This window comes from Mixophyes fleayi, chromosome 6 (genome assembly GCF_038048845.1).
Source record: "Mixophyes fleayi isolate aMixFle1 chromosome 6, aMixFle1.hap1, whole genome shotgun sequence".
NCBI classification, from domain to species: domain Eukaryota; kingdom Metazoa; phylum Chordata; class Amphibia; order Anura; family Limnodynastidae; genus Mixophyes; species Mixophyes fleayi.
Window position 1 is genome coordinate 213,174,250 of NC_134407.1, and position 13,179 is coordinate 213,187,428.

General features: G+C 40.9%; 2 protein-coding genes across 2 annotated transcripts in view; both read right to left on the bottom strand.

Annotated features, from left to right (window-relative positions):
• The window catches only part of LOC142159906 (uncharacterized), a 543,776-nt gene that overhangs the window by 405,981 nt on the left and 124,616 nt on the right, over positions 1-13,179 (bottom strand). The gene's annotated exons all lie outside the window — the stretch shown is intronic.
• On the bottom strand, positions 2,177-8,990 carry LOC142159784 (uncharacterized). The gene is made up of 3 exons (XM_075214509.1): positions 8,879-8,990; positions 6,153-6,335; positions 2,177-6,061 (listed from the first exon to the last, which is right to left on the bottom strand). Exon 3 carries the CDS (start codon positions 6,033-6,035, stop codon positions 3,231-3,233), a length of 2,805 nt encoding a protein of 934 aa, XP_075070610.1. The 5' UTR covers positions 6,036-6,061; positions 6,153-6,335; positions 8,879-8,990; the 3' UTR covers positions 2,177-3,230.

Consider the following 13,179-nt stretch of genomic DNA (forward strand, 5'->3'; position numbering starts at 1 on the left):
TTTGCGGCACATTGTGCCAATTTCATTCAGTCCCATAGTGACCATTAAGTCTCCCCTTCACTCTGAGCCAGGTCAGTGTTTCTTAGAAGTTCCTCTGATCCAGCTTCATAAAACTGGTCAGTGGGTTCCACACAATGATGTATTGCATAAGGTGAAACTAATGGTCCTCTCGTAGCCAAGACTCTCGGACCGGCCAGACACCTATATGCTGTAACTTGCTAAACTTGAAATCTGCGCGCTGAGACCAAGAGCTCTGTTTCTAAAGAAGGTGGACAGGGCAAGATTCAATGTAGAGGGGCTAAAGGAAAATATAATACATGTGCAGGCAAATCTTCCCCCAGGGTTAGGAGTAAATAGCCATATAGACAATAAGAGGGACAGAAGATGTCTTAAAGAGGACTAAAGTGAAAAAGACGAGGTAGAAGGAAACATCTAATGGAGACAGGGATGAGAATCACAGTAATTGTAGCAGCATCTGTTGTGGAAGTGCAGAAATTAATAGGTTCCAAGGTGTAGCTAATGATAAATGATCTTCAGCTGAACCTTGGGGGAGTCAGGAAGGTGGGCCGCTCTCCACTGCAAGGTGTCCTGTGGTATCTGCCACCAAACAGTAAATATTTTAAGTCCTGTAAGTTGCAAGGTGGGGCCTACATGGCTCGGACTTGTTTTTCTAGGCACATCCCACAGATGCTTGATCGGATTGAGATCTGGGGAATTTAAAGGCCAAGTCAACACCTTGAACTCTTCATCATGTTTCTCAAAGCATTCCTGAGCGATTTTTACAGTGTGGCAGGGCACAGTATCCTGCAGAAAGAGGCACTGCCATCAGGGAATACCGTTGCCATGAAGGGATATATTTGGTCTGCAACAATGTTTAGGTAGGTGGTACATGTCAAAGTAACACCCATATGAATGCCAAGACTCAAGGTTTCCCAGTAGAACTTTGCCCAGAGCATCACAGTGCCAGCTTGTTTTCTTCCCATAGTACAATCTGGCGACATCTCTTTACCAGGTAAATGACACACACGCACATGGCTGTCCACATAATGTAAAAGAAAATGCGATTCATCAGACCTGCTCACCTTCTTCCATTGCTCCACGGTCCAGTTCTGGTGCCCATATGCCCACTTTTGCTGGTGTACAGAGGTCAGCATGACCACTCTGACCAGTCTCCGGCTACGAAGCAAGCTGCGATGCTCTGTGTGTTCTGACACCTTTATATCATAGCCAGCAACAACTTTTCCAGCAGTTTGGGCTACTGTAGCTCTTCTGTGGGACTGGACAGACTGGCTACCCTTTGCTCCACACGCGCGTCAATGAGCCTTGGGCGCCCATGACCCTGTTGCCAGTTGTCCTTCTTTGGACCACTTTTGGTAGGTACTAACCACTGCATACAGTGAACCCCCCACAAGACCTGGCGTTTTGGAGATGCTCTGACCCAGTTGTCTAACCATCATAATTTGACCCTTGACAAAGCTGCACAGATCCTTACACTTGCCCATTTTTCCTGCTTCGAACACATCAACTTCAAGGACTGACCGTTCACTTACTGCCCAATACATCCCACCCCTGGACAGGTGCCATTGTAATGAGATATTTAATGTTATTCACTTCACTTGTCAGTGGTTTTAATGTGGCTGATCGGTGTGTATCACACACCTGATACACACTGATCACTATACACAGGTCACACTCAGGGCCGGACTGAGACTAAAAATCAGCCCTGGCATTTAAAGCACACAGGCCCACCTGCTGTGGGCTCCATACATGATATTGATGCACACTAATGTGGTATTGCTGGTGGATTGCAACATCAGCACAAACCTATGTACCACGCTTGGTGTTCTGCCCACCCTGATCATTTCCCTTGTTGTGCAAAGCACCTGGAGCACCGTGAAAATGCATAAAGCCATAATGTTCAAAAAAATAAGACAAATTATATATGGTTAAAATACAATGTATTATGTGCCCATGCCAATTCCCCCTGAACCATATAAGACAGTAATTTTCTGAGATGTAATGGCCATAGTAATTTATTGAATCATAATATACTATATGTAAGCCACAGCATCAAACCAAAAATAACTTAAGTATTTTATACAACTAAAATTAACATGTAAAACAAACATTGGACAAAACTGCAATAAAGCACCTATTTTTTTTTAAGCAATTTTTTAATTGAAATTTTGCACATTATTAAAAACAAAAACCTTAACAGTAAACTAAAGCTAAACCCATGTATGGGTAGTAACAGTGTAATAAAATCAAACCTACGATGTGTAAATCAGAAAATATTGGTGGTTAAACACGTAACATGAGAATAAAGAAAACATTTTAATAATTATTTTTATGTGTGAAGTGTCCTTACTTACAAAAAGTTGTCTTTATCATTTCAAAATAAGCATATATATCTATGTCTGAGTATTAAAATAGTAGAGGCGAGGCGTCTGTACAGCGCATTGTACCATCCATCGCCCGCAGTCCTTAAAATAATAAAGCAACTATTTACTACAATTTAAACAAACCATAAGTCAACAGATCCTCCAACATGACCCCTTCCACCAGGTACAAGACTCTGCTCCTGGACTTCCCACATCATTTATGACTGCTGTCACCTTTGCTGTAACTTTTATTAAGTTTATTTAACATAAACTGAAATTACCTTCAATTATTAAAATAATCCAGAGAGACTTATTTGGAAAGGACACGGGAAGAATAAGCTTAAGCAATATCTAAAGTATACAACATTGTACTGAATTATATATTGGTATAATTATTGCTTCTAATCTCTCCAGTGTGGGCGAGGAGTGATATTAATGTTGTATCCTTTACATATCATTTAAGATTATTCTTACTGTGCAATTTCCAAAGAAGTCTATTTGGATTATTTTAATACTTGAAGGTAGTTTCAGTTCATGATAAAAATATACCTAGTAAAAGTTACATTTTAGATTCCATTCTATTCATTTATTCTGCCACAGTAAGATTAATCAAATGTAATTATTTGTAGCAGTGTTATGTCAGCACAGTATTTATTAGTTTCTTTCTTGTTTATAAGAGTGGCCCAACAAAGGAATCTTCTTTCCTTCCGTTTATCTGTGATACTTACTACTATATGTGCACAGCTGGGCACCGCAGCAATGTCTGGCGGTACTTCCCGCTAATTTTAATTCCCCCCATAGAAAAGCTAACCCTAACATCCCCGCAGTAACTCTGGGCATGGTGAGCTTTTAAGGAAGGAGTTGACTTCGCAGAACTTCACTCTTCGCTGCGACTCTGTTGATTATGTCGTCCAGATCAAGATTCGCGAGAATGTCTTTTTCTGTAGCCATCAGCATGAAAGAATCTAAATGCTCCTGGGATACATTATTCCTCAGTCGATTCTTGATAAAGGTCAAGGTGGAGAAGCTTCTCTCACAAGCAACTTGTGTGAATGATAGAGTCAGTATGAATTTGTAGGCCAGGCCGATTACACTATAGGCATCTGCTAATAAATTGTAACACCGTAGAATGTGATAGCAACAAACGGCACAGTTCTTACATGATGCACACGGCTCATTCACCAGCTCCATTTCCATGTCACCACCTTCTGTACTCTGGTCTTCTGCAGGCATTTCTCTTGCCACCCTAACAGTATATTCTTCTGGCACTGAGGTCTTAAATTTTTCCCAGTGCAAAGCTAGATTAGTCAATTCACAGCGCAAATTTTCAGCTGTGGCGCTTTCATCAAATTTGACCAAGACTTTACTTAAATTTTCCATTGCTGGTATCTGAAGTCCTTGATCTCTTATGATGGAAAAGTTCCTAGGGTCCAGGCAAGCACAGTCGGCGTACAGTGATCCGCTGGCCAGAAAACGTTGATCTATGCACTCCGTGATTACGTCAAGGATCACATCGTGTACTTGTATTTTATATTCTGTAATAGCATCACATATTACGTCGTCTTGAGCAGACTCGCCAGCCATGGTTTTTTTCTTCCGTAACCTTTTTTGAGGTAGGGTGGTCTGTACTTCAAGGTCACAGTCTTCAAATTCTTGCAGTTTGTCATTTGCCCACATTACGAAATGATCTGCAGTGTTCTTAACCACATCAAAATCCCCAACAAGCTTCTTAAGACTTTCCTGTACCCCGGAGACCATGCGATGAGCTTTTAACATGTCCAAGCCACTTGTTTGTAGATAGTCTGACAACGGTGATGTTAATTCAAATATACGAAGAAATATTTGAGCTGTGAGAATGGTCTCGTATTTAAGAAGAGATTCTAAATATGTTTCTGCTTTCAGGCGCACTTCTACTTTACATCTTGGGCTCTCTTTAATCTTTGCCAATGTGACAACAAGGTCAATGTACAAAGCGGAATCAGGTTGTGAAAATGATCCAAATACTGTTCTAAGTGCTGCATCGTTTGACCGGGTTTCACCGATCACAGAGAGTCTTCGATGGTGAGGGTCCTGACTGACATCTAGCCATGTAGTCATGCATTGATAAGACTCCCGAATAAATACTGCAACCTCATTCATTAAAGCAAATAACGATGTACTTGCAATAGCAACCTTTGTGGTATCTGCCAGGACTAAATTCAGTACATGCGCATAACACCAAACATGAATTTGGTCTGGTGATTCGGTTGACAACCATGTAGAGAAGCCTTTATATTGTCTTTGCATGTGTGATTCGCCATCAGTTGAAATGCCTGTGCAATTTTTTATGTCTAATTTGCATGACTGTACAACTTGCTTTACCAAGTTAAGGAAGTATTCTACAGGTGAAGATTCAATATCTACCACTGCAAGGAGCTTCTCATGAATTTGGTCTGTTACGTACCGAACAATTACAGAGCACTGAACTGTAGATGCGATACCCAGAGTGGTGTCAATTTGTACTGAGAACATCCCAGCTTCTCCAACATCTCTTGCCACGGTCTCCTGAATAAGATGTCCTATCGTGTCTATAACTTTGCTGATTGTTGTTTTGGAGAGCAACGTAAAAGACGACTCACTGACCTGTTCACTTGAATGCAACGTTTTGCTTTTTGCAGCGCAATCGCTGAGGTGCTCTTGAAGACAAACATCGTACTTACTGAGCAGCAAAACAAGCTCTAAAAAATTGCCATGATCTATAGAAATGTCCTCTAAAGTGTCCGCAGCCTCAAATGTGCTTCCCTCATAGCTAAGTCCGCACTTACCCATCATTTTCACAATGTCTATGACACGCTTCAATATCTGACGTCTTTTTTTGACTTGTTCTCTGCGTACAGACATGTCATTGCAAACCAGTAAGCTATTGAGATCTGCGCTGCTGGCATTCACAAAGTACGCCTCAGCGCAGGCGTTGTGCATTGCACTTTTTTCATGCTCTTCGATTCTTTGATGAATATGTCTCCTGTCTGTCATTCCTTCAATGAACGAATTTGTGGCAGAAGTCTTTGAAAATGCCAGACAGACAGAGCAAAATACAGCGCTTTGTTCTTCACAGTAGGTCAGCCACTTGCGGTTTGATCCATCTCTGCGAAGAACAGCTTTCATTATGATATGATCACTGATGTCTTGTTTTGGGTGATATTTAAAAAATACGGCTAGTTGACTTGTTTTAGGCCGAACAAAGTAATTGAATGGAGACTGGGACTCCAAACCTTGTGTACATGGAGAGCTACTGGTTTCCTTTAAACCTTGCCTTTTCTCACCTTCCTGTCCTGGCAAAGATTCCTTCATGACAACGCTGACATCTTCTTCGGAAACTGGATCATCTGTTATATCTGTGTGTGAGCACAAACTTGCAGCACTAACGTTCTGTTCCATGTGTTGACTGGTGCTTGCGGAACCCGGAATACATAACGGTGTTTCACTTTCTTCATCAATTTGCATTTCACTAACATTTTCTTCAGTGGATGTTTTCCCAGGAATATTGTGACCTGGTTGACGGCGACTGAACATATCAGTTATTTTAGCATATTTTTCGGCGTCAGCTTCAAGATTCTTCTTTTTCTTCTCCCTGATTTTTTCGGCTCCACCTTTTCGCTTTGGTTTGGACTCCATATTTTCTTCCAACAGGGTATGAAAACCTTTTAAGGGAGATATTTAGGGGTTTATTATTATCCAAGATAAATTAACCAATGAATTGAGTAAATTACGACATTTCAGTATATATCTCACCTGAAAAAGGAGCAAAGGCCACTACTTCTGTTGATGCTCTTCTATGTTTGCTCCACTTTCAGTCCAGTGCCTCCCCTCAATGCTCTGCAGTGCCTTCTGACAGGTATAGTCACTGCTCTCCGTCCCTTCTCTTCGCTCCTCGGGCAGTTCCCAGCCTCCGCAGATGGGTGGATCGGGGGATTCCTTCATGAAAACAAGTTAGGTGCATCAGCGACTCTACTTTTGTACCAACATGCTAAAATCAGATTACTTTTTGTGGGATATCATTTAAATGAAATGAAGTCATAGAGAAGGTGCAATTAAAGGGACGTGTCCAGCTTTCAGCTAGGGCACTACTTTTACTGGGACACGTCCTGCACATTCCAGTTGTATTTCTGGCCAAAAAGTGCATTTCTATGTGAAATGTAATCAAAAGCTTAAAAACACATCAAAGTGACACCTGTAATAAAGATATCCCCTAGTAAATAAAGGAGGGAAAATGGTCAAGCGTAAGGATCTGAGTGACATTGACAGGGGTCAAAGTGAAACACTTAAAGTGCATGTAATCAACTATAAACTTAGAAAGCTCTTCATTCTGGTAAATACACTGTAAATATGTCAGACAAGGCCTCATTTAGGGAATGTTTGGCCAGATGTTATAAAATAGGAGTGTTGTAACCAAAATATCATAAATCGGACAGAAGTGTCAATTGAAGAATAAACATTTCTATTTCTTTGTCCCAAAATTAATCATATTGTGGACAAGAACATAATGAGCCTGATGCAGAGCTGGCTGTATGTGCCACCAAATCACAGGTGCTGAATACATTTCACTAAAAATGCTGAAATTACAACCGTATACAGGCGGCAACTATCTTACGATGTGTGCCAGCCGGAACAGCAACATACGCATCTGGTAAAAATCAGAAATCTAGTTTGTTTTTTAAATTAAAATCCCTCACAACTCCCTATGTTACATCCCTAACAATAGAAAAAAATTGTAAATAAACAAACACACACAAGCATGCTATATGGCTAAACAATAAATAAATCACAATTCACAGTCAGCAATGTATTTGCAAACAGCCAACCACATAGTTCTGGGGACAATAATCATCAAGTATTTACACCTGTCCTTGACCACCTGGAACGAATACAGATTTCTCATCTTTTCGTACCACTTCAACTTGTTTTTTTACTGTGTTTTATTAAAGTCACTGATCCTTATGGGCTGGATGAGTTTTCTCCTGAGAATTCTTTCACTTTTTAATCTTTTTTGGTCGAGACACCAAAATATGTCTGGAAATCATTAGTTTCTACACATTTAGGGGGGTGTTCAATTGAACACGTTACTTGAAAAAGTAGCGCTCATGCGCACTACTACCGTTATTATTTAGTTTGAAATGGCTCAACTGTGGAATCTACAACAGAAAAGTGACAAAATAAGCTGGAAACAACTTGTTTTTCTACATAAGGAAACAATTTCCCGAACTGCAATCCTTCCTTGCGCCTTAGGCATCACGGATCCCAACCCAGCAACATTCTCTAGCCCTCATTAGACAATTGTGAACAATTCTGACTTCATGAAGCCTAAATCTGTAGTTAGAAATAAATTAAAGAATCAATAAATATTTTGGACAAAACCTAATTCTTTGTTTGGGAAGAATTCAATTCCCCGCGATGTGCCGTGGAGCACCTCCGGCATGGAGGTGATCTATCCTCACTGATATTATTACCCCACGGAGGTGCACAGGAAACACTGAGATGTTCCGGTACCACAGTATTACCACCTCTTATAAGAAAACACATAACCATGGTAAACAACAAAATTACTTTTACGTTCTATAATATTAAGTTTATGGAAATTTAGTCTTTTACCTTCTTGTTTTATCACGGTGTTATATTTGTCAACATATAGTCTTATTCTGTATGTTGTATTGAAAGGGAGCATTTAAATACAACACAACATGTTATGGTGCTTAGCAAAGTATGATCACCTGTAATGCAAAATCAGTATGAGGTGTAGTGTCCTTATATAGTGTCTATTATATATTATAATAGCGTATTTAATGTACATCATCCACCTCGGTTGCATTATACCTAGTGGAAACATAAAAAAAAATGGCTTGATGGGATTGTCTAATGCTGGGTACACACTACAGAATTTTCCACCAACTTTTTATGCCGAGCGATTTTACATGCGATGGATGGTCTGATCCCTTGGTCCATGGACTGCATACACACCAGCCTTGTTTAGGACGATAAAGGGAAGAGCGGACGTCCCTTTAGCAACTTTTTACAGCCATGTTGTCGTGAGCAATGACTGTAATTTCGTACTCACTGTTGTGGATCGGCCAGAAGTTTATACACACTACACAGCGGGAACGAGATTGGAACGAAAATATTTCACGGTACGACCAACCAAATGAGGCGATAATCGTCCATTTGGGCAGACTTTCGACCATCGTGTCACTGCACACACTGAGCCGACTTTTGAACGAGCGGTTGTATGTCAGCTGATTGAGCCAATTATTGGAGAAAACCGTGTAGTGTGTACCCAGCTTAAGGCAGACAAAGAGGGCAGCAAATCATAAACCTCCAACATTAAGACAAATAGTCTTATTCAGAGTGAGTCTTGCTTTGGGGCTGTATCAGACTTTAATCTCCTTCACTCCCATTGAAATGTGCATTAAAAATAAAATACAGATCACAGCTATATCAGCACAGGAATCTAGTCAGTAAGTTACCTGCTGGCTGCTGCTGGTATTTAGTCTCCGTCACCGCCCAGACACTAAACCGCACTTCTAGACCCGCACCTCCTAGGACACGCCTGATACCGCGGGAAACTGAAGGACGCCCACTGAGCAGAGCACCAGGGAGGGAGGGAGGGGCGGGGGGGGGTGCTCTATTTCCAAACACTAGAGTTTTTCTATTCGTAAGCTTATACATCCTTATGCGACGGCCATTTTTTCGAAGTCTATCTTTGCATCTCAAACACGTTCTATCCTACATAAAATGGCGCCTACATCGAGACAATATTTTATTTGACTAGCTCCCTCTTAAAACATGTGTGTGTGTGTGTGTGTGTTTTCAGCTATATAACGATGCATTATTCGATTAACTTAATTAGGACATTGATGGGAGTGCGAAAACGTAAACTCTATGGTAAAATGATTATATAGTTAAACGGATGCTGTGTGTAGGAGTATGGCTTCAACAAAATGGCCGCCGTCCTGGTACAGGCAACACGTCAGTATCGTGTTTATTTATGCACAGCCAACTGTTACATGGGGCTGGGGGAGGGGCCAACGCGCCACTAAGGGATTTTCAAGATGCTCACTTGCTTTTCTTATTATTACTTGAGTGAGAGCTGCAACTCCCAGTCTCCTATGTGGACTCCCAGTCTCCTATGTGGACCCCCAGTCTCCTATGTGGACCCCCAGTCTCCTATGTGGACCCCCAGTCTCCTATGTGGACCCCCAGTCTCCTATGTGGACTCCCAGTCTCCTATGTGGACCCCCAGTCTCCTATGTGGACTCCCAGTCAGCTTCTGCTCTGTTGTGAATGGATGGCAATGAATGTGTTGGGACGGGAGGAGAGAACAAGGCAGCCTAGTGTGTCTCTTGTAGTGTAATCTCTTGTGTGTCTCTTGTAGTGTAATCTCTTGTGTGTCTCTTGTAGTGTAATCTTTGTAGAAATGAGGTTTCAGGTGATGAATATTCCCAAATATTTTATATCACACGCACTCCAATTTATTGAGAACACACAGACTGATTCTTCTCTTTATTAGACAGGTATATAAATCCTCAGGTTTTCCTAATTTCATCTTAAAATGGAAGAGAATAAAAAGGGAAAGGATATTCTAGGATTAGCTGTGAAATATAATTATAAGCATCAGTTCAGAGACGGGCAATCTCATTAATAAAAGGAATTGACGTGTTAAATTATAAAGTTTGAAATTCTTGGCTTGTTTTCTTTGGGAAACAAAGACGACTCAGAAGTGAACTAATGAATATGTATAAATATGTTTGATGTCAATATCAGGATTTAGCTAACAAACATTTTTTTTTTTACCAAGGACCATACAAAAGGCCAGAAATCATCAATTGCAAATGTAGAAAAAGTGGGTTTACCAACAGCATAGGAAAGGGTTCTTTACTGTACGAGTGGTTAAGATGTGGAATTCTTTACCACATGAGGGGATTATGGCAAATTAATTAACATAATTTAATTAGTGATTGTATGTCTTTCTTACAAGAAATTATATTTTTAACTATAGTTAGCAGATTATTATTGGGGTCAAAACATATTTTCTATTCCTCCTGTGAGATTAAATTACATACAATTACACTGTACGAATGGATGAACTTGATGGATTTGTGTCTTATTTTAATCTCACTAAATATACATATGTCAGCTGTTTTCTGCTACCTGCTCTCTATGTGTCTATCAAAGTCCTTCTCTGAGTACATGGAGAACAAACATCATTTGGATTTTAATGTTTGTACTGCATTATACCTTCCTCCGATGCACAAAAATCACCTCCTACAGATGAATGCAGGGGGGACGGAAACCCCTGAGCTTGTTAGCTACCACCTCGCCATCAGGGGCGGACCTATATTGTTTTGCTAGAGGGGGAGGGGTGATTTATTGCACCGCCCCCTTTTTGACAGCCACACAATACATTCATGTGCCTATTGGCACGGGCCGAGCAGCATACTCTGCCTGGTCTCGGACGTCAGGCACATGAATGTATTGTGTGGCAGTCAAAAAAAGAGGGGTGGGGCACGAATCCTCACCCCCTTGGATCCACCAGTGCTCGCCATAGACTTTTATATCTACATTCAGAAGAAAGTTCTCATATGACTTGGTGGGACAGGAGATACTTGCCCTCTTTAGGTGACATCATGATATGCCTCTCTATTGAAGATGTTGAGAACCCTCCTCTCTTCCAGAATTCCTTCCAGCATCAATATATCCCCACGAGTCTTAAAATAGGCCACACTATAGCTGTAAGGGCCGGCGATCTTTTACCAGGGTCATAGTTCACGGGGCCTCCATCAGCTCTTCCCTCCACATCTTGGTTCTCTATAAACTGTAAAGTGAGTCTGAGATTATTTTCTCATTCTACATATTCTAAAATGTTCTCTCTCCTGCTGGAGATTAAGGGGCACATTTATCATTAATCGGCAAAAGTGAGAAATAGTTATCAATCCTTATCGCAAGGATAAGGATTGAACTATTTCTCAAATTTATTAAAAAGGGAACACAGAAACAGCAGTTCCGAAAAACTGCTGTTTCTGTGATAGAAAAAAATCACACTTACCCCCCTCTTCGGATGCGTTGTCTCGGGATCTCCTCTTCGTTCCTCTTCTTCCTTCAAGTGCAGTGCACATGCGCACAAAGTCCCCACTCTGTCTCTGCAACTATCGTTGCAGAGAGAGCGCGCTGAGTGACAGGGAGGGATCATGTGATCCCTCCACACATACGCTGTCCAGCTCTGCTCTTCGGAGCAGAGCTGACAGCAGTGGATTTCTTCAATTCTGATAATGTACGTCAGCTTCAGCTGACGTACATTATCAAGACAAGTTCCCGAAAAAAAAAAATTTCCGGGACTTGTTAGATTGCGGCTAGAGCAGTCACCATTCTGTTGAATGGTGAATGCTCGCAAAAACAATCAGGAGTGCAAAGCAGCAGATATCCATGATATCTGCTGCGATGCACCTTTAATACATTTGCGGAGGGCACATCGGGACTTTAATTCAACGGTAAGTGCACAATAGTGCACTACCGTGATTTGTTAAATATGCCCCTATATGAGGTGGCTCCTTGATGATACATCATACAACATGGTATGAATGTCATATAAGCCTTTACTTAAGAAGATAATTCGGTCCTGGTTGTCTTTCATACCAATAATAAAGAATGTAGCTCTCTTTGTACAAGATACCCTCACTATTACTCTTTTACATTGATTGTTATGTTTATTACATTTACAGCTATTAAATAGAAACATTTGCTAGACTAAGGGATCTATTTATGACCCATTGTATTATTCTCACGTTAGTTATCAATTCTTATCGTATTGATATTGAAAACGTGTCTATTTATTAACATTGTTCAGCTGGGGCAGCTGCTCCGATTGGAGCCTGTCCCTGCGAATAGTTTATGGTAAAGAAATCACAAATATATTACTTTACTTACAGGCTCCTATGGGTGGGGAACGTTATTCTGACACCTAATACAGCGACATAAGAATTCAGTATGAGTCTGACATGAATCAAATGTAGACTTACCATAAAACAGACATAGAAGATCTCTGACCCGCCTGCTACACTTTCCGAATACAGTAAATGCCGGAACTTCACATTTACATCACATAATATAGCGACATTGGAATTTCCCTATTTAAAGCGGCAAAGCCAGGTCCCGGCGCCTAATCCTAATCAGAGACTTTGTGTGTCTGTTTTATAGTAAGTCTACAGTTCATTCATGTTGGACTCATAATGTTCTGAATTGTTTTGTCACTATATTAGGTGTCAGAATAACCAGCATCGGTACGAGTACCACCGGTTCCTATGGCCAGGCAGAATTTGCGATGGGGAGAGCACAAATAGTTGGTGTGGATGGATGCAAAGAGCCCTCCACTGCGATGCTCTCCCCATAGACTACAACGACTAATGCCATCTACAGATGGCGTTAACTGTCTGGGTCAAGCTCAGAATTTCGGAACTTGATAAATAGAGCATAATGGCAGTCCACATAGACACCTGTGGGGACTGAATTAGTGAATGATAAATAGGTTGATAAACAGGCCCCTAAAAGTTAAAAGATATCTGGTTCTGTCCTATAAAATGTTGTTTGTAATTTTTGGTATTTAGATAAATATCTCATGATATGTTACATTCTCAAAAGCACGGTGGCCCAGTGGTTAGCATCCCTGCCTCATAGGTCATGGGGTCAAGAGATCAATTTCCGATCAGGGCATAATCTGTGTGGAGTTTATATGCTCTCCCCATGTTTGTGTGGGTTTCGTCCTCCCACACTC